The following is a 24,322-nucleotide window of genomic DNA, read 5'->3' on the forward strand; positions in this document are numbered from 1 at the left end:
GCGGCTCCCCCCCTTTCACCCGGGGCACTCAGACACACACACACACACTCTCCAAATCTGCCGGGCGCCCGGCGCCGCGTCACGCGTGGCCGCGGCTCCCCCCCTTTCACCCGGGGCACTCAGACACACTAACACACACTCTCCACATCTGCCGGGCGCCCGGCGCCGCGTCACGCGTGGCCGCGGCTCCCCCCCTTTCACCCGGGGCACTCAGATACACTCACACACACTCTTCACATCTGCCGGGCGCCCGGCGCCGCGTCACGCGCGGCCTCGGCTTCCCCTCCCCCCCTTCCCCCCTTCCCGGGGCACTCGGTCTCTCACACACACACACACGCACTCTCCACATCTGCCGGGCGCCCGGCGCCGCGTCACGCGTGGCCGCGGCTCCCCCCCTTTCACCCGGGGCACTCAGACACACTCACACACACTCTCCACATCTGCCGGGCGCCCAGCGCCGCGTCACGCGTGGCCGCGGCTCCCCCCCTTTCACCCGGGGCACTCAGACACACTCACACACACTCTTCACATCTGCCGGGCGCCCGGCGCCGCGTCACGCGCGGCCTCGGCTTCCCCTCCCCCCCTTCCCCCCTTCCCGGGGCACTCGGTCTCTCACACACACACACACGCACTCTCCACATCACCGGGCGCCCGGCGCCGCGTCACGCGTGGCCGCGGCTCCCCCCCTTTCACCCGGGGCACTCAGACACACTCACACACACTCTCCACATCTGCCGGGCGCCCGGCGCCGCGTCACGCGTGGCCGCGGCTCCCCCCCTTTCACCCGGGGCACTCAGACACACTCACACACACTCTCCACATCTGCCGGGCGCCCGGCGCCGCGTCACGCGTGGCCGCGGCTCCCCCCCTTTCACCCGGGGCACTCAGACACACTCACACACACTCTCCAAATCTGCCGGGCGCCCGGCGCCGCGTCACGCGTGGCCGCGGCTCCCCCCCTTTCACCCGGGGCACTCAGACACACTCACACACACTCTCCACATCTGCCGGGCGCCCGGCGCCGCGTCACGCGTGGCCGCGGCTTCCCCCCTTTCACCCGGGGCACTCAGACACACTCACACACACTCTCCACATCTGCCGGGCGCCCGGCGCCGCGTCACGCGTAGCCGCGGCTCCCCCCCTTTCACCCGGGGCACTCAGATACACTCACACACACTCTTCACATACCGGGCGCCTGGCGCCGCGTCACGCGCGGCCTCGGCTTCCCCTCCCCCCCCTTCCCCCCCTTCCCGGGGCACTCGGTCTCTCACACACACACACACGCACTCTCCACATCTGCCGGGCGCCCGGCGCCGCGTCATGCGCGGCCTTGGATACCTCCCCTCCCTCCACCACACACAGACACACAGTCGCACACACTCTCTCTCCACTGTGAGTCAACCAAGACATCAGCATGTTGATTCATGACTAGTCAGCCAGCAGTGTCTTAAAACACTTGACACGATTAAATTTTTACACCTTTCCACACCGATGTAATATTATGTACTTCAATATTAATACGCAAAAAAAAAAAATCAAAGTTTTACATTTGTCTCATGTCAGAAAATTTCCAAGAAAAAATATTTTTTCGCTAAATATGTAAAAAAAAAAAATTACAATGAAAACAATAACATAAGCCTTATTTTACCAGCTCTGCATTAGTGGTAATTTTATCATGGTAAAAAACATGCTAAAACGTCAGCCATGGCTCGTACAGGTTATTACAAAACATGGTGATGCAATGGCACTTACGGCAACATGACCTAAAGCCTTATAATTAACACCGGTCTCTGAACCACACAGACAGAGTCATTCTAGGGGCTGGAATCAAACCAATGACCTTTGCCTCGTGAGCACCACGCTCAAAACCCATTAACCATTCGACATAAATAATAATGATAGAAAAACAGCCCAGAGTATATCTCAAGGTCAGAGTATTAAAATAATTTTAAGGGGGCTGGGAACTAAACATTAAACCTCAAGTTGTAACTCAGACTTTCAAACATTAAGAGGCAGCGAAAATTTAGGATCTAAAAACATGACGGAATTTTCCAAGAACACATTTACAATAAGGATAATAAGCTATTCAGTGCTACAAAACACAACAAAAACTGTTCAGTGACCACAAAACTAAGTTTTGCATTGATACTGCTAAGAATTAATGTTGTCAACAAATTACAATATGCCGAATTATTTCACATAATTTCTTGATTCATGCACTGAAGGCAAACAAAAATGTTTTTTTATCATGTGAAAGTGTTTTTGCATAATTTTTTTAGTTATACTTAAAGGACATTATGAAAAAATGAAGAGAAATAATTTTTGCAATGCGCACACAGCATTCAACAAAAATTGACAGGTTGAAAAACAGATAAACACAAATAAAAATTATATATGTGCTTTTAAGCCATATACTTTAGTGATTGAAATTGTGTTTAAAATTGTTTTAAGTGTATTTATTTTTATGTAAGTAAGGTTATATTCCCATACATATAATTTATTTGCATTAAAATTATATGTTATTATTTAATAAATAATTAAAATTAATAAATTAGAATAAATATTCAGCAAGGATTTTTATTATTTTTATACACATATTTACATTAATATTATACGTACTCTCTGTGATGCCACACACAGAATAAACAGTAACAGAATAAAATAAACTGTGAACATGAAAAATAACCATGATGCGACTGTGAAAGGGGGTGGAGAAACACACAATAATGAATAACAACAAAGATTAAGTTGAAAAATAATTGCAAGATTTATAATATTTGATATTTTAAAAATATTATTTACCAAAGACCAATACAATACCCTTTCATGGATATAAACAGGTCAAGACAGATGAAAAAAAATAAAGAATAAAATAATCTAGTTCTCCAAATACGTTGGGTACAGTATATGACAAAACCGTTTAAATTTTTCACTTTAAAAATGGCAATTTAAGACTCACACAGTTCTATTTTAAAAGTTTCTGGATACTTAAAAATTGGTAGTTCAGAAGACATTACACTCAGGACTTTGGATGTTTGTGCTTGTTTTTAAGTATGTACGTTATTATTAAATATAGGCCTCGGGGTACAAAACACAGTTTACAATTAACAGTTTGTACTTTCGGCAGCACAATGAACCAGAAATTACACTAGCCCTGTAGTATAGTAGAGCCTAAATCGCGTTGAGTCACTCAAATTCGTGACCAACGGACCTTTTCGATGTGGCTCGCCTGATGCTGTCTCTGGACCATACACAGATGTGCTTACAGCAGGCGATTGCTGGTAAGCTGCGCGATAATTTATATCACAAACTGTCAGTTGTGATTTCACGGACCGACACAATAACACTGTCGCGCCTGCACATGCAATTTATACAGCAACTTCAGCTGCTGCCAGGGCCCCTGCACTAGGCAGAGCGGTCCGAAAACATTCTTATTTCCCATCATTCATGGCGCCAAGCGCTTCGTTAGAGGCGCCGGCAAGCCTCAGCCAATCACGAGGCACCGTCCAAGAAATCAAAAGAAAACTGAATTCAAAAAACAGAAATGCGGATAAAATAAATTTTTTTTAACAAGTATTATACCAGCAATTTCTCTTCAATGTTATTAAATTACGTTTAAAAACAAGACAGTTTGTAAACAAAATTTCTGTGACTGTCAACAAAGCACCTGTTGAGGGTTGCTGTGTACTTTTTTTAATTGTGCGACTTGGTGCCTTCTTGCACCACATGTTGGACCTTGGGACAGTGCTGCGATCTGTGGACTAAACGGACAGTTACGCATCATCATGGCGTCGGTTCGAATGTTGATGTATGTGCTCGAACATTTTTGGTCCTCCGGGCCGGATTATAACGCAAATCAAGATTAACGGATGGTGAAAGTGTTATAATAACATCTAGGGAACAATTTTCAAAATATTTTGCACGGGAAACGGTATAAGGACCTATCGGTGACGCGTAGTTGTAATGCCGACGGCTTATAATTAATGACGGACATTGCGAAGGTAGAAATTGATAATTATTAAAAGAGTGAAATTATGCGGCAGTGAATCTATGTTTACGGTTATTAAGGGCACACAAGAGTCCTTACGCGGGGATTAGTGAAGTTACGCACACAAAAATAACTAAGTCAAAAACAAAGGGAAATGCTTACCTACTAGATAAGCACAATGGCGGCACAAACACCGGAATTGCAACACGTAATTTTAAACTTTTTATTGGGCAAAGCCGATGAAGCCCGTGATTTATATGAAGCGTCGGAGGAGGATGCATCCAAATTGGAGGATTTTAAAATTGTATTTGAGGAAGTTATAGAAAAAAGGAGTGAATTACTAGCAAATTTCTTTGCTATGTGCACTAACCCCACCAGTGATAAGGTCGATATGAGCGAAGTCAAGCAACAGTTCGCGGTTTATGAAGTAGTGTTCCGGGAATTGCGTAAATTATACAATAAACAGACGTCAAGCCAAAGTGAGGTTAAGGCACCAGGTGACACAGTGCCTAACACGGGATCGCAAGCCACGTTAAGTCCCCACGTGTCAATGTTGCCTGCATTACCGCTACCGGTGTTCGGCGGTAACCGCGCTGAGTGGAAGGGATTTGCGGAACTATTTAACTCTGTGGTTGGCCAATGTTTGCACTTGACTAAAGTGCAAAAAACTCACTATCTGTTAGGATGCCTTAAGGGCGAGGCGCGGGACTTAGTTTGCAACATACCAATCACGGAAGGTAATAATGATGTAATATGGGGCCTTTTGGAAAGGAAATTCTTGAGTGTTCGGATCACAGCGACCATCCATGTGCAAAAAATATTGCATTTGGCTCAAGTAGACAGTCGCAGTGAGAATGCCCTTAGCAAGTTTGTAGCCTGTGTCGAAGAGAATGTAAATGCCCTGAAGGCATTGGAATTCCCTGTCGAAAAGTGGGACTTCCTCTTATTGAACATTTTGTTAGAGAAGCTTGATTCACCTTTGAAACAGGGGTTTGAAATGTCAAATGAAGAGGACATTCCCTCCTACCGCAATCTCTTGAAGTTTCTGGACAAGAGGGCAAAGGCAGCAGAGCAAGTCCATCTGTCTTCAGTTAGGAGTACCAGGCCAGTCTTCTCACAAAACACTTCAAGCAACCGGGTTCTTAACATAAATAAGTGGCGACCGATGAATGTGTCAGACTCAAACATACCTGGTTTTAGAAAGACTACACTTGTTTCAACTCAAGACAACCTGAAGTGTAGTGTGTGCGACGGATTTCATGGATTGCACACCTGCCAGGAATTTCGTTCAAGGTCGGTTGAGGATAGACGGAACTTAGTGCAGGCGCAGAGGCTCTGTTATAACTGTCTGCGGGGACAACACGTGGCAGCACAGTGTAAGTCTAAGTTTCGCTGCCAACTCTGCCAGGGCAGTCACCATACACTCCTCCACATTGTCACGGGACAGGGGCCTAGGAACTACGCAGCGAGCTCAGATGACGATGGACGGGGTGAGGAAGAAAGTCCAGCAATTACCATGTGTGCATCAGAAGAAATGAGGCCGGTCAATCCACCCACCACAGTGCTGTTAATGACGGCATTGATACGCATCAAGGACGGTGCAGGTCAATACCAAGTGGTTCGTGCGTTACTAGATAGTGCTTCGCAGTCTTCCTTCATCACAGAGGCGTGTGTACAACGGCTGGGACTAAGGCGACATCGTACAACTGTGAGTATTGCTGGGGTTGGCAACACTTTGATCCCGGAAGCCAAGGGATCAGTTATTTGCGAGATTAGATCACACCAATCACCAAAACTTCACATCACCAGCAAGGCATTAATTCTTAAAAGAATAACCAAGGACCTACCATCAACTAAGATTGCCACTGGGAGCTTAGTGCATCTAGATGGCCTGCCGCTGGCAGATCCCCAGTTCTCTGTGCCCAGTGCCATAGACATGCTGCTCTCTGCGGAGGTAGTGGCAGAAGTAATGACAGGTACTAAGATTCACGGACCGCCTCATGCCTTCCAAACCCTATTCGGATGGGTACTGGCAGGCAATGCTCCATGTGCACAGTTCACTCAGCAGGCATCAGCATCATTACTGGTACGCACTGACATGTCCCTAGACCTCGCTCTTCAACGGTTCTGGGAGGTTGAAAATCTCCCTAGTAAAACCTTCACATCCAGGGAAGATCAGATCTGTGAACAGCACTTCCAGGAGACTCACAGGCGTGACAACCAAGGCAGGTACATGTTGAGGCTTCCGTTTGCACGTTCAGCGGACATGTTGGGTGATTCATTCACAACTGCCCTCAAGCGATTGCAGGGGTTAGAGCGTAAGCTATGTCGATCCCCCCAGTTGCTTCAGCAATACCAGCAATTCATGGAGGAGTACGAAAGCCTGGGTCATATGTCAAAGATTGGGACATTGACACTGGATGCAGACAGCAAGGTGTCTGTATCGTTAAGGGCGGATGCGCGTAACCAACCCCTGTACATTATACCACATCATGCTGTGGTCAAAGAAGATAGTTTAACGACTAAGGTACGCGTAGTATTTGATGCATCGTCGGAGACGACCAATGGACCCTCCTTGAACAAGTTGCTGTTGTCTGGTCCTAAATTGCACAAGGAGGTTGCTGACATAGTGCTGAATTTCCGAACATCAGCAATTGCGATAACAGCTGATGTATGCAAGATGTATCGTCAAATCGTAATTGATCCTGAGGATAGGAAGTTCCAGTGTATTTTGTGGCGTAATTCGGTTAGTGACACCATACATATATTTGAGCTGAACACAGTAACGTATGGACTATCATCTTCACCCTTCCAAGCGCTCCGAACCATGCAGCAGTTGGCAACAGACGAAGGCGCTAACTATCCTTTAGCTGCTCACACTCTGTTACATGATGTGTTTGTCGATGATATTGTGACCGGAGCTGATACTGTAGGTGATGCACAGGAATTGAAAACTCAGCTAGTGGCGCTACTCGGAGCAGGTGGCTTCCAACTTCACAAATGGTGCTCCAATAATGGAAATGTAGTCGGCACCCATGACACTGTTCAGGCTGATATGAAATTTGACATTACGGAGTCGGTGAAGGTGTTAGGAATACATTGGACGCCATCAAAGGATGAGTTTTGCTACAAGGTAAAGGTACCCACTGTACCGAATACCAAACGTGGTATTCTGTCCTTCATAGCTCGATTGTATGACCCATGTGGCTGGTTGGCCCCAGTGATTACAGCCAGTAAAATTCTGCTGCAAGTGTTGTGGACTAAGGGTCTTGGTTGGGACGACCAAGTTGACGAAGACATCTTGTCTGAATGGGAGAGCTTTACAGCAGCGTTACCATTGTTGTCTCGGGTACGAATACCCCGATTTATTCCATTGCAAGAATTGGACGTTCAGTTTCACGGGTTCTGTGACGCGAGTGAGAAGGCCTATGCTGCAGTCATGTATGTTAGGTGTGTGACAAGGAGCGGTGAAGTTACTGTGCGCCTGCTAATGGCAAAGTCAAGGGTTGCTCCCTTAAAGACATTGTCCATTCCAAAACTTGAGCTCTGTGCTGCACACTTGTTGAGTAAGCTATGCTTACATGTTTTGGCACTTTTCCAGCCCAAGGTCAAGACTCCAGTGTTGCATGCTTGGACAGACTCAACTGTTGTCCTAGCTTGGTTAAGAATGTCTCCACACAAGCTGCAGACATTTGTAGCCAATAGAGTGGCCGAAATTCAGAGTGCTGTGCCGCCAAGTGCCTGGAAGCATGTTCCCTCGGAATGCAACCCAGCTGATGCAGCTTCTCGTGGATGCTTGCCAGTCCAACTGCTGGAGCAGTCTTGCTGGTTCGGCGGTCCTGGATGGCTGTTGCAAAAGGAAGAACATTGGCCATCACAGGCGATGAAACACCACGGGAGCATTCCCGAACTGAAACCACCCTCAGTTGCAATATTGGTTGCTCAGCTTGAAAAGAAGTCAGAGGACCCTCTAGGTCTTATCCAGAATGCATCTTCATTGAGTAAACTTCAGGCTGTGGCAGCATGGGTTCTGCGGGCGAAAGCAGGATTCCAGAAACAACAGTACTTACAGGACACCATTTTAACCTTCAAGGAAAGGGAGGCTGCTTTAACTTACCTGATCCAAATGCCAAATGACCCAATTATATTTCTTTAAGGATGCCATCACTGCCATCAAGAAAGGGGAACCATGTAGCAAGAATATTCAGGCATTGGCACCCTTCATTGACTTACAGGGAGTCGTCAGGGTGGGCGGCAGGTTACAACATGCCTCTATTCCTGAGAGGACGAAGCATCCTATTCTGTTACCGGCACAAAGCAAACTTTCAGAGTTAATTGTGATTCACTTTCATGTTGGCCACCTCCATGCGGGCCCACAGACGACTTTGTGTCTGACACGGCGTCAATACTGGATAGTCTCTGGAAGAAGTCTAGTTCGCAAGCTGCTTCACAAGTGTATGAATTGTTTCAAGGTGAAAGCTACGGCATTGAAACCACTCATGGGCGCACTACCAGTCGCAAGACTTACTCAAGTCAGAGCGTTTCGCTCTGTAGGAGTTGATTTTGCAGGACCATTTCTCACTACCCCAGTCAGAACACGAAGAAGAGTGACGTATAAGACCTACATGTGTTTGTTTGTCTGTATGGCCACTAAGGCAGTACATCTTGAAATGGTGACTGATCTTTCTGCAGACGCATTCTTAGCAGCCTTGAAACGGTTTGTCTCACTCCGAGGAACTCCCACGGAAATCTACTCTGACAATGGTACAAACTTTGTGGGTGTCAGTAACTACTTGAAGGAACTATACAAGACTCTGTGGTCAGGCGAGCCTCGACAGCACATCCTGGGTGAAGCAGCTCAACGAGGTATCAAATGGCACTTCAACCCCCCCGCAAGCCCTCACTTTGGGGGCCTCTGGGAGGCGGCTGTTAAAATAGCAAAACAACACATGAAGCGAGTAGTGGGAAACCTGCTTCTTACCCTAGAGGAATTTTTCACTCTGCTAGCACAAATATCAGCGGTGATGAACTCTCGGCCACTGTGTGCGCTATCAACAGACCCTGAAGAGTATGATGTACTCACTCCAGGTCATTTTCTGGTTGGCGAGCCAATGACTGCTGTGCCAGACCACGATTTGATGAATCTTTCCCTAAATAAGTTGGACAGATGGCAACTTGTTACCCGCTTGCAACAGACAATGTGGAAACGGTGGAGTGTGGAGTACCTCCACACACTTCAACAACGTGCTAAATGGACCACCCCAACACCTAACGTACAACTAGACCAGCTGGTTTTGGTCCAAGAACCCAATCTTCCTCCACTTAGATGGAAGACTGCGAGAGTCACAGCTCTCCATCCAGGCCAAGATGGGATAGTGCGTGTTGTCACACTGAAGACTCCTCATGGGACATTAGTAAGACCAGTGGCTAAAGTTTGCCCATTGCCCATGAACTAACCGAACTAGTTCTTGGCTAGTTCACATTCTTGTTAGGGATGCCGTAGAGTGGAGTAGTTTTTTTTGTTTATATGTTTACCTGGTGATTATGAAAATACTTATTTTCGGTGGGCGGAATGTTGAGGGTTGCTGTGTACTTTTTTTAATTGTGCGACTTGGTGCCTTCTTGCACCACACGTTGGACCTTGGGACAGTGCTGCAATCTGTGGACTAAACGGACAGTTACGCATCATCATGGCGTCGGTTCGAATGTTGATGTATGTGCTCGAACAGCACCTTATGACGTTTTGTCGCCAGGCGACGGTGATTTAAAACGTAAACAAACCAAATATGCAAGGTATCAGGACTCTGTAATACTGCTGTATTACAATATTGAATACTGAGCATTTATTTAATTTTTTTTAAAATTATTTAAATTTATACTTTACCAACCATTTTCATAACATCACTCCAGTCCTTTTATTATTTTATTTCTATTTATTATTTGCATGTAAATTAAAGTTTTTTTTTATTATTATGCCAAGCATAACTTCTATCACACATACATAGGTACACGCACACATTTTTATTTTGTTTTAGTGCAATGTTAACCAGTTTTCATAACAAAGGGGAAAAAAAAAAACATTTTTTTTTAATTCATTGAGTTGACTGAGGGTACGTCACTCAGGAACTATGCTATTCAATAACTCTCATCTCTAGAACGAGGATATTGTAATAACTTGGTGGCTGCTGGCACGTGAGCCGCGATCGCGAGGCTTGCCAACTGCACGCCAACCGCACGCACCAAAAGTTTATGATTTTTGGAAGATTTAATATCTTTTTTATTATTTGGTTATAAAGTCCTAGTATTAAATATATAAAAGTAAATAAAATTTGATAAGAATTTTTTACGGAACTGTTATCATTCTACGTTATTTTACTCTACTAATTAAGATTATTAAAACAATTATAATTTGCAAATACAAACAAATTCATACAAACTGCTGTGATGAATTTAATGGAATAGTCATTTAAATAATATGTATACACGACAAAAAGATTAAATAACATATAACATTGCATATGAGACCAAACTTTGATATCTATAGCATTCCTCCATATTAAGTATTTAAGTAGTTATTCGTTACTTACATAATTATAAGTGTTGCATACACACTTTCAGCAATTATTTTTTTTAATGTTAACCATTTCAGTCACACTTTGCAATTTCCTAATATATATATTTTTTATTTTAACAACTATTTTTTGATATTTTAACTTACCGTATTTACTCCCATAATGTCCGCAGTAATTTGGCTACATTTTTTACAAAAAAAAAATGGGGTGCGGACATTATGAGGTTAAGTCAGAAAAAAAAATTTTTTCCTCAAAATTTTACACGTATTATGTAGAGTAAAAAAAATTGTCCTCTCATAATTAGTTTACTAGTACCCCGATTTTACGTATGCTCACGGTTCAGCGGATTGCATTTAGTAAAATTGCTGCTTCGTAAAATCGGCACCCTTCCCCTCGGCCCGATTTCCATCCCGTTACTGTGCCTTTCAGGGTTGGCCAAGGTTGCTTTGTCTGGTGCGGAACTCATGCGGATTTTTAAGAATTCCATTTCAAGTATTTGAAAAGAAATGTGCGGACATTATGCGATTAAATACGGTAATATGACATTAATTTTTTTCACGGTCCCAAAGATCAGGAGGCTTGGCGACGGGAGGCGGGACTGACCTCTATGAGCATGCCCACCCCGGTGGGGACCAGCACCAGCAAGGAGGTGCTCTCGTCCAGCAGGTACAGGAACACCACGCTCTGGCTGAACGCCCGCCACGCGACCGTGCGGCTAGACAGCCCCGCCAGGTTCTGCGTGTTGCGCCAGAAGCTCACGTCGTTCTTGAACGCCAGGAAGTCGAACAGCAGCTGCATGGCACCAGTCCCACGTAACGGGGGTTACACGTTGCATCCGCCGCTGAGAGTTCGGTTTTTACAGCTGACCGGTCAGTAACGACATCCAGAATACACACGTAAAATAAGTCTGGCTTAAAACATTCCGGTACAATGTTACTTAAAACGATGTGCTGTGTCATTTCTTGTATACAATTTCAAAGGAAAAAATATATATATTACATTTTGTCTTGCTCAGATGTGACTACAAAGTGCAAAAAACAAGCAAAATGGTTATAAACAGGAATGGGCCAGTCGAATCTTTACATGCCTTCTCCTCAATAATATAGGAAACATTTTATATTCGAGGAAAAAGATTCAAAGGAAATAGAAGTTTAGTAAATTCACAAATCCAACTATGATATCTCTGAAGTCCTATTACCATTCCCCAATACATTTAGTACTTTTAATATAAAATTATGCAAATAAAATAATAATATGTATTGATTAGGAAAACTTACTTTGTAAAACAAACATTTAAAAGGTAAATATAAATATTTAAATACCATTGTTAATATCACATCTATATTTCTTGTAGATAATTTATATCTTCCATTTTTGAGGCCTAGATCAGATTCAAGGGGTAGATTCTAAGCACTCGTTTTGATTTTAATTAAATTAAAATAAAATTTGATCCATTACTGGTTTTAATGTTAAAATAAATTTTAATCTGCCATGTAACTGATTTTTAGTTCCAAGAATAACGAAAAACAGCAGGAAACTAACAAAGCATCTTGCGAAGACCTGTCACAGCGAGCTGAAACTGTGCGGACTCACGTGAATGGCCGACACGAAGATGGTGATGCAGAGCAGGTAGAGGTTGGTGTCGGCGAAGATGCCCTTCACCTCGTCCACGTCCTTCTCGGTAAAGCCAAACTCCTGCAGCGACTTCAGTGCTGTGCGCACGTGCTGCATGAGTCTGCCGGCCAATCGCAAGCACAGCGCTGGAAAACACCCTTTTCTGCACCGCCTACAGGCGTAGGTACATTTTTAAAGAATCTATTTCTTCTGGAAACGTTCTGGAAACTTCCACAAACTTGTGGAACAATTTAAGAACTGACTGATAAACCATTTCCTCATATTCCTTGCAACGAAAATGTTTTGAATGTTTTTAACTGAATGCATCCAGCATTGAATAGCTTAGAATTTATTTCATATTACACCTACTAAGGTAGTTATGAATTTTTTTGACCTTCAAACATTATTTTTCATCCTTTGCACTAATACGTAGTTGTATAAAAATTTTCTTTGGACTAAGGTTTAAGAAAATATTAAGATGGTTTAAAATATTTTCAAATGTATTCGATAAAATGCATACTAACCAAGTTATGATTTTTTTTCATCTTTCTCACCCCTTGCAGTAATGGTTTGTCATATAGAAAATTATTTCAGACAAAAATTGTAAATAATATTTTAAGTGGTAACGATAAATCAGAATTAATTAAATAGCATACACTGTATGGAAATATTTTTTTTTTATTTCCAACTGTTTTTTTCTCAATCCCTTGCAGTAATGGTTTGTACTGTCAAAAAATAGTTTCAAACAAAATTTTTAGCTAAAAATTAAAAGATTTAAAAACAAATTGGACGCACTTTATTGTGTTCCTACTAAGGGAGTTTTGAATTTTTCAAGCCTCTGAACCTTGTTATGATTGGTCATATCCAAAACATATTTGGATAAAAGTTTTTGGTATTACTCCTACAAGTTATAATACGTTCAGATGGATGCAAAATTTGTCATATTACAGGAGTTAAAGCAATTTTTCTGTTTTTCAAAAAAAACTTCTTCAGTTCTACCCCTTTGGTGGGATTAGGCCCATTAACGAACTCGACCGAGATTTTCCATTACTATATTTAAGGTATCAGTTTGGAAGTGATTTGTGTCCAGAAAAAAGTGGTATGTCCGTGCGTGCGTGGGTGGGTGTGCGCGTGTGTGTGTGTGTGTGTATGTACTGTCAATAGTTTTGGGGTCTATGGACCCTGCAATGAAAAACTATTTAAAAATTTTCAGAAGTCACACCACAGTAACGGCTCCAATAGGTAGTATTTCTTCTAAATATACCTAATAGTGCTGCTGGTGCTGCAATATGTACTAAGTTTTATCTGCAACTGGCAAGCATGAAAAGTACTATGGATATAATTAACATCTAGGCACCTCATTATTCTAATACAAAGTGAAAATTTAAATGGAACTACATAAGTGCACTGAACGAAAGCACATTTTTTTTTAATAGATGTCTTTCTTTTCATTCTTTCCTTCCACAGTTCGTAAATATAAAGTTGTGATAGGTGCAGTATTAGGTCCATATCAAAAGATGCATTTTAAAATGGATCTTAGAATTATACACATAAAAAAATTAAAACCACTGCAAAAGGCATACACGGAGGATTGATACACGCTAATTGAACAGAAGGAAGAATGAAGCATAGTGTGACTTCACATTGCTTTACATGCCATTACAAGAAATTCCATCGTGACACATACCTGAGCTTCCCGAAGGTGACTGGCGAGTAAACGAGAGTGAATGGAACATGAGACACATTCTCCTTTATTTCCACCAGGTCTCTCAACCTGTTGTTCAGGAAATCGTACTGCACAAGCGGCAGGTACTGTCTACTTCTCGTTAACCTTGAAAAATGCCACCAAGGAATTATGAAGATGCAATATTTTCACAACTTAACATAGGTATGTTCCACTCAGATTACAGTCAAACCTACCTTCTTTCTATACACCATTAAAATTCGTAAATTCCTGAACATTGCATGACTTTTCTGCATTTACGTACAATGTTTACACAACATATTTTTTTTTTTCTTTTGAAATACATCTCTTTAAAGTTCCTTGAGAAACTTACTCGATATTCTTCAAACAGTTCTGCACACGAGTACTGTGCTTACGTGAAGTCACTTAACAATTGTTTTTAATCTGGATTACTCAGAGGTACCAAAAACTGGAAAAACACACGCCTAAAGTGATCTTCAATGAATGTAATTCAACCTACTTTAGGCCTTAGTTGATTGAGATGTACTACTAATAAATATCCAAAACCCTAAAATTCAATTTAAAATCAGGATATACCAAATGGCAAATCAATTAAGGTTCAGGCATACGAACTGTGAACTACAAATCTGCAGTGGCCTACAGCAAGGAACCATCCCAGCAATCGGCCAAATTGATTTTGGTAAACCAGTGAGAATTGACATCAGGATTGCCAGCCGGGGATTTGAACCAGTTCTCCACAATGCAAGTCAAGTGGCTTTCTACTGAATCTCCTCGCTCCAACTCTTTTTTACACAATTTAATGAACCAATCACTGCACGAGCTGCCTACAACCCACAAATCAACAAAGAGTGTCTACTCTGATTCACCAATATGTCTTTTGAACACACAAGTAGCTGGAGGTGTTATTTATTCTGCTCAATTTCCAATTCTAATTCAAAATTCATGATGAAAATTTGACAGAGAAAACTACTGTAACAAACAAAACGTTCTATGTCCTAACATGACACAGACATACTGCACAACCAAAACAAAAACAAAGAGTATTAACTACAACCAATACCTACAACTTGTATTCTTTTGTTCTGTTTGTCTTTATACCAATAATGAGGAGAAGATATTATGGTTTAATTTTTAGGTTAGTTTAGTTTTTAAAACAGGATATTTTGGTGTTATTGCTTTTAATTTTATCGATTATTAAAAAAACATGAAACTTAAACATTGCTTATATTATGTACTTATTTCACTAAAATAGTCTCATTTTGACTAATTCATGATTCTCTTACGCAATAAAATCATTAGTAACAACATAATAATGTCTATAATAGAAACATTTAGAAAACTAAATATAAATAAGCAATTTTTGTGTGGTTGAAAAATGTGCCAACATCGTTAATGTAAAAATAATATGAGATGCAAGATCAAACAATGTAAAATAATTTTTTTTCCAATCCATTTAGTTCATACATTTTTGTAAAAAATTAATGCTAAATAAATTGCATTCAATGTATTTACCATGATAAAAAATAGAATTGTTGTAATTTCAGTTAAGATTTTGACAAATTGCTGATTTATTTCACATTTTTAGTTAAAGTTTTGTGTTAAATTATCTATTATTAACTTGCATTTCGATGATATATGGTGAATATACATGATTTGCGGTTTTATCACAATTAACCATACATGTAATCTTTACCCTAGAAAGAACAAAAAAAAAAAAAAGACCCAACTGGTGCAGAGACATGACACCTGCCAGAGCAAACAGCTGAAGAACACATCCAAACTGCGGTAAGACACCGCTCTGCACAGCATGCAGTTTTTATCGACCAATCAACTTACAATGCTTCACATGCCGTGACCCTACCTAGCAGTCTGGTTCACAAGTGTTCACGTACATCCCACATAAGTTATAGGCACAGGATAGTGATAGTTACCAGCATCACAAGCCAAACTTAAGTGTTTAGTAAAGTGTTAGACAACTATACCATTTGAATACGCCTTCTATCATGAAGGTATCAGAGGCACATCAGCATCACTACTGCTGGCAATTCTGATAAACTAGATGTTAACACAATGTATTTAAGAGTAGTCATTAAATTCCTATCAAGAGCACGCACATGATCAGCCGGATCAGCTCTGGGGGCAAACCATACTGCGGTAGGACAATGTCGTCCGTCATTACGTTGAACGTCACCCTCGACTTGATGTGAGACACTGGCGCAGACAATTTCCTGGATTTGCTTGTTGCCAAGTTCCCATCCTGAAAATAAACACACACACACACACACACTTCCTCTAAGGTGGCACGCACGGCAACCTAGTCTCTCTCACCATTTCAGCCACGCATCAGCCCATGCTTTGTTTGCTTCACGAAACTAACTCATTAATTTAAATATATTGACCACAGCTCTAATAACCAAGGTTAGTCAAGTGAAACAATATTATTTTCACCAATGATTTCACTGCTAAGAAGTTATACATTACATGTACACTACGTAATTAATTTGGTTCCTAATTTGCAGAAACTGGCATATAATGCAAATTGTTTCAACTTCCGTGTCATGAGACCCTAACTAAGCACTGGTTTCAACAACGTTCTTACAAGAAAACATAGGTATCGTGCATACGACAATGTTGCTACAATCGCATGTGCCAGCAACGACACAAATTTGTAGCAGTGTTAAACAGAAGAAGCAGACCACTTTAACATATTTTAAGGTAACCAGAGTTTGTTACCTTCATGAGAACTGCAGAGGTAGACAATGGTTAGAATACAAGAAGCTGATCATGGCAGTTGTAACAGTAAAATAAGTGTGGGGCAGGTCCACCTGAGGCGCCGCGGAGCCGAGCAACTGGAAGGTGGCAGCCTCCGGGACGCGGAGCTGGGTCAGCTTGACCCGCAGGTAGGCCGTGGTGGGCTCCTGCAGCAGCTCCCAGAACTCCCAGTGGTACAGGCGCTTGGCCTGCAGGAACAGGTGCATGAAGAGGGTGCCGTTCCGCCTCGTCTCCGCGGGCAGCTCCAGGGACAGGGTCCTGGGAACCCACCGCGCCATCAGCACGGCCCGGCACGGCACGGCACCGCCGTCCTCCGGTCGGCCGTGACACTCACCTCTCCAGCGGCGAGTTGTAATCAAAGTCCATCTCGTCCAGAATGAGCGTCACATCCTTGTCCACAGACGGATTAACTTTCAGCGAAGAGTACACCAGCAGCTGGGGAAAACACAGCAAGTATAGCTTCAAAACTGAAAGGCACATTTAAAATAAGTGTGTAAAAAAATAACATCAATCAATATTGGCTGTTGTACAGCAAAAAAAAATAATAATTCTTTCTTTTTGTTCAGCAAAACTAATTTACTAAGAAAATTAATCAATATCTAACATTAACAATACATATATTGAGTTTTTCATTTATTCTAATAGGCATTGACGCATTGCACCCTACAGCATCTATTGACTCCCTGATTAAACCAATGCAATCCGGAAAACTGTTTACGTGTTACACGATAATAGATCGTATAATTTACATTAGAAAAATCGTCGAAGGCTTAATTCTCTGTGGCTCTTACCTTTATTTAAATAACAGCTTTTTGGAAGCTTATCATTACATAATGTTGCAACCATTTCATCATCGAGATGATCGAATGAGTTTTTCTGAATTTAGTAACAATCCAATATACATCACACACACACACAGCGGCGATAGAACTGCCACCTTAACTTTCGCTCTCCATGCACACAGTAACTGCTTCACTGCGTCATCCTGCAGGTTCAACTAGCGACTGGCCTTAAAATATGTAAACAATTGGTTAGGTTAGGTATTGTAATCTCCATTTTTAATACTGTAATGTAGTGTGAATACTCGGTTAGGTTAGCCACAGTAAAAATACTTAATAGCAATTTTTATTGAGCCGAGTAGTACGCAACATTATATTCGGGATAGCTTTTTTTTTTTTAAAAAAAAAGGTGAGCGCCTACTACAGTGAAGTAGATATATTTCTACTGTCTTCATACACATGAAGAATTTTTTTATACATTAAAATTCTTCAGAAACACCAAAAATCCATCATTAGTGTCGCTAATCGATGTTGCCAAGAGTGAACACCACTTACAATTTGTAAATGAAAATATTTAATAAAAACTTGCATTTTTCACTAACCTGAAATTTTGGGTAAGAATGGAGAAATGATTTTATGCACTGGTGGCCTCCTTTGCACGATGGTGGAATAAATAATTGTGCTAAAGTCCATATAGAATAAAGAATATAAGAGACGAATATACCAGATAATAACATTGATACAGAGGGCCATCTCATTATGAAAATATTTCAGAAAAATTACTTCCCAAAAATTACTCAGAATTTTTGCTAAACTAAAATTCAATGTCACAACACCGGGATGATGTCAATAGTCAACAAGTTTGTTTTGCTCGCCGAATCTTTTGCTCCCAGGAAACAACAAGAAATAAAAAGTTTAAACTAAAGTCAGATTAAGTTAGAAACTTTAATTTTGACAAAGAAAACGACATGGAAATTTTTGCTTTATATTCGCACAAAATCAGGACTTAGAAAATTTAATTGCGAATTAAGATTCAGCTCAAGGTAAAACTGCTTTGAAAAAGTATAATAATATTTAATAAAAAATGAATTGTTAATAAAACTGGTTTGTATGAAATTAAATCATGGCAGGGCTGGAAGCCCAGTATTGCCAAAGCAGTAGCCGACTTAAATAGTGGAATATGCCCACTCATTATCTTATTTTGACGTCGTATCGCCTGCAGAATTAAAGTCCCGTCCTCAAACTGCCGGTACTATAACCTACTGGTGGAAAGAAACCTCCAAGCAACCAGCACGTGTCCAAAACAATAACTGTGTTGTTTGCCTTGATTCTCCTTTCAATTTCCTAATTTAAATCACACTGCCAATAGTGTGTCCTATTGGCAAAATAGCCTATAGTAATAAATATAGTAGTTATAGGAAGAAACACTCACCATTTTTTACCTATATATTTTTAAATAAATATTTACATTAAAATTTATGACCACACTTTCAAGCCATCAGCCATTTATTTTCCACACAAAAAATATAATTAGGAGAATTGTAACTTGTTGAATGCATAGTTTGTAAGTTTCGCATATAAACATTTGACGCCTCCGTCGGTGCTCCCTCTGAGAGCATAGGCCGTTATGTGTCCTCAACTCCTGAGCCAGTGCCAGTGTCAGTGCTACGAACACGCCCGCGCGTGTGTCATAGTACAGCGCCTCGAACGGCGTGACGTCAGTCACGGCCAGCTAAATGCTCAAAGCGCCCGGCCGGGTGTGGCAATGCGCATCAGGTATCTAGTGCACATGTAATTCAATTATCAAACAGAAACTAAAACTTTTAATAAGTATAAGAATTGTTTTTAATTAATTAATGGTTGTGTAAAATATTTCCGTTCACAAAAATTGGCCGGCATCGTCTTCCCGTGCTTCGTCGTTTTCTTGCGGGTTTTCCTCCCCTCCCTGGCCCGGATGCCAGGGAGAGTCGTCAGTAGTCATCCAGCACTCGCCAGGGCCGGCAGCCCCGCGCACGGGGAGCATACAACTTTCGGGCCAGTTTCCACGTAAAACTTCAATAGGTAATTATTTCTGAATCATCTCTCTCCAGCTCCCCGGTTGGCCCTAATCGGCCGTACGAAATGTCGTGCGGTCCTTAGTTAAAGTGTGCGACCCGACTACGGGTCTTTTAACGTACTATGTAATTGTTGTGTTTCAAGGCAGCCCGCCGTGGTGCCTGCGCTTCACGCCATAAGATCTCCCCATGGAGAGTTAGTACTTTGCCCACGCAGGGCGGCATTGCGACAAACGCGTAACTCAATTTACGAACGCATCAATCCCTGGGACGTGCAACAGACGCGAACGACAGACCACGTTGGGCCCCAACGCGCCCGTTCCCAGCTTAAACGTGGCACACGCCACTGCGAGAACCAGTCTCGCGTCACGTAACCATCAGGAGTAAAGGAGCTGAATCCATTTCGAGCCCGGGATGCGCTCATAATGACTTTAGTGTTAATTGCCGTGTTAAGATTAGTGTGTGCCGCCATCATTACACCTAAGTATAATCCAGTGTTATTTGTAAACTCGCGCAGTCATTAGCATATTCACGTATTAAGTGTTTTACGGACTATCACGCAACAGGCACCAGTCTTGCCGCATCACGACCCGCCGTCACCATAACTCAGGTTAGCCTGCACCCCTCGCTGGAGTAGTCTTCGGAGTATTGTGAGACGTTAATCAGTTCCGCCGTTCGAGGGCCGTGTGGGCGGAGTGAAGGTTGACGACGATACGGCCAGACGCGTGAAAGTGCCTTGTGCGACTAGAAGTTCTGTAACGTGTGTTGCTGTAATAAAATAATCAAAGTCATGTGTGTATTTTACTAATACGGCATCCTGGGAGGCCATAACAGCCCGGGGGGCCCTTTGTCGACAAGCCCCTGCCTGCAACCACGAGGCAAAGAACCCCGCCCTTGAGACTAAATTTCCTTTCTAACATTCTAATTAGCATAATTTCAAGACAGGCAGCAGGGATGGCGTCAGGCTTAACAATTGTTTTAGAGTACTTTATTATTTGAATTGTGGCATCAAGTTGGCGACTGTAAATTTATTAACATATTTTCTCCCTGTGAACTGTATTAGTGGGATTTCTCCTAATCCGATCGATCATTGTCATGGACACTTTAATTAGGGCCAGTGGCCGCAGTAAATATTAATAAGGGTTCGTTGTCTGCTCCGTGCTTGCGGTGCTCGCACAGAGTGGCTAAGACACACTTGTTTAATGTCTGGGAATTAGTAATTTTGTCCTAATGACTTTTCCCTTAATTGTTTTATGGTTTGAGCCCCCGGGGTTTTGTGCACTTAAGTTTCTTTACGTCTATTGGGGTCACCCGCTGTGACCTAGGGTGGGCGTGTCCCCGTCGAAGTCCCAGGTCCAGCTCCGGTGGTGTCACCACGGGGTCACCGAGGTCGGCCAGTACACCCTCGGTGACGTCATCATCGGCTCCGTCACCAACCACTGGTCCGCTGTCGTCGTGGTCGTACTCGTCGTGCGGATCGTCTATCAGTCGGATGTCGTCTCTGTGTACTTTAGTCGTCCGTCCGTCGGCGCGACGCACGAGGTACGAGGTGGTCCCCAGTCTGTCCATTACCTCCTGCGGTCCTGACCACTTAGAACCAGACTGGCGCAAAAACCCCTCTCGCCAGACGACAGGTGATGACACTTGACAAACACCTGCTGGCCAGGCTCCAATCGTCCTGGGGGCTGGTGCGTCTGCGGCGTGCGTCGGGCCAGGTAGTCAGCTTGGCGACGTCAGCTACCTTCGCGCAGATCGTCCGCGGTCATGTCGTGCGAGTCGGGGGGTGTGTGCGCTTCCCCGGGCAGGGCGAGGTTTCGGCCCTGCACCCGTTCAGCGGAGGAATGGCCCGTGACCGTGTTCGTCCGACGGTGCAGGCAAAACAGCAGCGTCGGCAGGTGCAGGTCCCACTTGGTGTGGTCCTCGTCCAACCGGATGCGCAGCTGAGTTTTAATGTCCTGATTCCGCCTTTCGGTCGCATTCGCGCACGGATGGTAGGTGGGCGTCGTGTGATGCTCCACCCCCCATCCCGCGCAGGACATTCGCCAGATTCTCCCCGTAAACTGCACCCCGTTGTCCGTCAGCAGGACCGCGGGGTACCCGTATCGCGGGAAGAACTCGCGCTCGAGCAGGGCAATCACGGTCTCGGCCTTCACGTTTGGTACTGCGAACGCCTCCGCCCAGCGGGTGAAGACGTCCATGACCACAACAATCAAACGCCGACCACGGGACGTGCGAGGATACGGCCCCTTAATATCCACCGCCACAGTGTGGAAGGGATCCCGGGGCCGACGTGGTACCTGTTGCTCCTTGCCGTCGGGTCGCCTGGACTTCCGCTCCTGGCAACGCAGGCAGGCCCGCACGTAGCGACTCACTTCTGCCGCGTCGCCAGGCCAGTGGAACGTCCGTCTGACCTCACGCAGCATCTGCTCCGCACCCGGGTGTCCCGCCAGGAAGTGGTCATGCAGGTAGCTCATGACCCAGTGCCTAGCCTCGGGCGGCACGTGGGTCTGCCACCTGCTCGTCCTGTCCTGCACCTGCGCGCTTGCGTGCACTTGCGTGCGCTTGCGTGCGTTTGCGTATGCTTACGGCCACACTAGTTGTGCGCCAAATGACGTCCCTCGGCTTGAGGCCCCCGGTTCCCTGCTTGCGTGACTGTCCAGTTATGCCATTACTGCTCTCGTCGGTAAGGTGTGGGTCCAGGCCAACGTGGCCGGGACCGGGAACTGCGGGACCTGGAGGGAGGAGTTAGGTGGAGTGGAATAGTGGTAAACTGTTCCAAGAACAATTCGGCATTGACTATTTCACGAGCCTCATTTATTGACGTTTTATAGCCTGCCGCAGCCTGGCGGAACCGTCGCGGAACAAGCACCCTTCCCGCGGCGACCCGGACTCCCGTAAAACCGTACTGCCTGTTAAGACGTCCTGACACGGATTGGGAATTTTTATACGTAATACTGACCCCGTTTAAGGTTACACCGTGAAGAAGCGCAGTACGTGCGCGTCCCGTTACGTAACGTTTCGTAAGACGATGGAAGTACTGAGTCCCGTAATTACACGTCCACGTTCTAGAACTCTCGGCTGGTATCGTCACTCGACGACTATAAATTCAGTAAGGCGGCGAATGACTCGCGGAAGCAGCTTGACTGCCGCGACAACCCGTGAACTGGAAACGAAAGACTGGCCACGAGCTCCGGGTACGCACTTCGCGAGCAGCGCTGAGCGGCGTACACGACTGTCCTCGTTCGAGCCCTGAACACGACTGACTCTCCCCGCACGCCAGCGGGCCGGAGCTCGCTGGCTGCGGGGAGGGGAGGAGAAATTGGCCGGCGTGGGAGAGATCCCACCCCGCGCCGCGCCAGGCTGCAATTACATACTAGCACACTTGAGGAAACACAGAATATTTACACAGTTAAACGAAACATGAATCACAAGCAAACTTAGAGAATTAATAAATTACGATTACAATATTTACATACTCGTTGAGGCCCGTGACTATTTGAGAAAATATACAAACACAGAATTATTATTGCACAAAAGAAGCCACTGGCATGCTAGGGCGCACGCGGGTGCGTCCCTGGCCGATGCACTGCACTAATGGTTGCACTGGGGAAACAAGAAAGGACGTTGACGAGGCATAACGGCCTGAAGGAGCCGAGGAGACACTTGGGTCGACGTCAAATGACCCCCCCCCCCTCCGGCGAGGCCGTTATGTCCGTCAACGCCTCTCATTTACTCACATGGACGTGATACACCGGACCGTGGCACTGGAGAACTGACCTGCTGTGTCCGGCGCCCTCGTGTCGCCATGGGGCCGGCCGAGGTGGGCGGCGGCGATAGCGTCGCGTCCAAGGTGGCCCGCGTGACAGGTGGAAGGGGCGTGGCACCTTTCGCGGTGCGTGGCAGCAGGCGGCATCATGTCCAAGGAGGCCCGCGTGACAGGTGGAAGGGGCGTGGCACCTTCAGCGACGAGCGCGGCAGCAGGCGGCGGCGTCGCATCCAAGGAGGCCCGCGTGACAGGTGGAAGGGGCGTGGCACCTTCAGCGGCGCACGCGGCAGGTGGCGTCGCGTGCAAGGTGGCCCACGTGACAGACGGACGGGGCGTGGCACCTTTCGTGGCTGGCGCGGCAGCAAACGGCGTCGTCGCATCCAAGGTGGCCCTCATGACAGGTGGAAGGGGCGTGGCACCTTTCGCGGTGGGCGCGGCAGCACACGGGGCTATCGCGTTCAAGGTGACCCACGTGACAGACGGACAGGGCGTGGCACCTTCAGCGGCGCACGCGGCAGGCGGCGTCGGTGCAAGGTGGCCCACGTGACAGACGGACGGTGCGTGGCACCTTCAGCGGCATTGATGCCATTATTAAATCTGGCAAATGTGTGTCGTTAAGCTGGGAGTTAGTTAGTTGTTGGTTTAAGGAAGCAAAGGCATTGGATATTATTTTGAATATAAAGAGAGTCCAATAATTTTTTTTATGCTTATATTTAGCATTTTGTAATTACTATTTAAGGTTTCCAAGTTTTATAAAACATACATTTTTGCTAGTTATTGTTAAAGCTGTCACAGCAAATATGCATCTAGATGTAATATCCTTAAATTGGTTATGCATGCATTGTGCCATAACTGAGATGAGAATCTGCATGCTACTTTCAAATACTAAACTACTATTAAAATATTTGTATTATGGTTTTTCATTAAAATATGTTGCGAAACTGTACTATTAAAACATTTGTATTACCTATGGTTTTTCATTAAAATATGTTTGTTTCCACATTAAATTCTGAACGGTTCCAGCTATAGGTTTTGAGCGCGGGAAGGGGGTTGGGGCACTGGATCAAGATCT

General features: G+C 44.4%; 1 protein-coding gene across 1 annotated transcript in view; it reads right to left on the reverse strand.

Moving 5' to 3' along the window:
- The window catches only part of LOC134530150 (lipid scramblase CLPTM1L), a 28,191-nt gene extending 9,869 nt beyond the window's left edge, over window positions 1–18,322 (reverse strand). Inside the window, exons 1-7 of the mRNA XM_063364774.1 lie at window positions 18,033–18,322; window positions 16,986–17,086; window positions 16,705–16,909; window positions 15,994–16,136; window positions 13,862–14,005; window positions 12,154–12,295; window positions 11,164–11,352 (exon numbers count right to left, since the gene is read on the reverse strand). Coding sequence (XP_063220844.1) covers window positions 11,164–11,352; window positions 12,154–12,295; window positions 13,862–14,005; window positions 15,994–16,136; window positions 16,705–16,909; window positions 16,986–17,086; window positions 18,033–18,188 — 1,080 coding nt within the window. The 5' untranslated portion in view covers window positions 18,189–18,322. The remainder of the gene's footprint in view (window positions 1–11,163; window positions 11,353–12,153; window positions 12,296–13,861; window positions 14,006–15,993; window positions 16,137–16,704; window positions 16,910–16,985; window positions 17,087–18,032) is intronic.
- Between the last annotated feature and the right edge of the window lie 6,000 nt (window positions 18,323–24,322).

This window comes from Bacillus rossius, chromosome 3 (assembly GCF_032445375.1).
Source record: "Bacillus rossius redtenbacheri isolate Brsri chromosome 3, Brsri_v3, whole genome shotgun sequence".
Lineage (NCBI taxonomy): Eukaryota > Metazoa > Arthropoda > Insecta > Phasmatodea > Bacillidae > Bacillus > Bacillus rossius.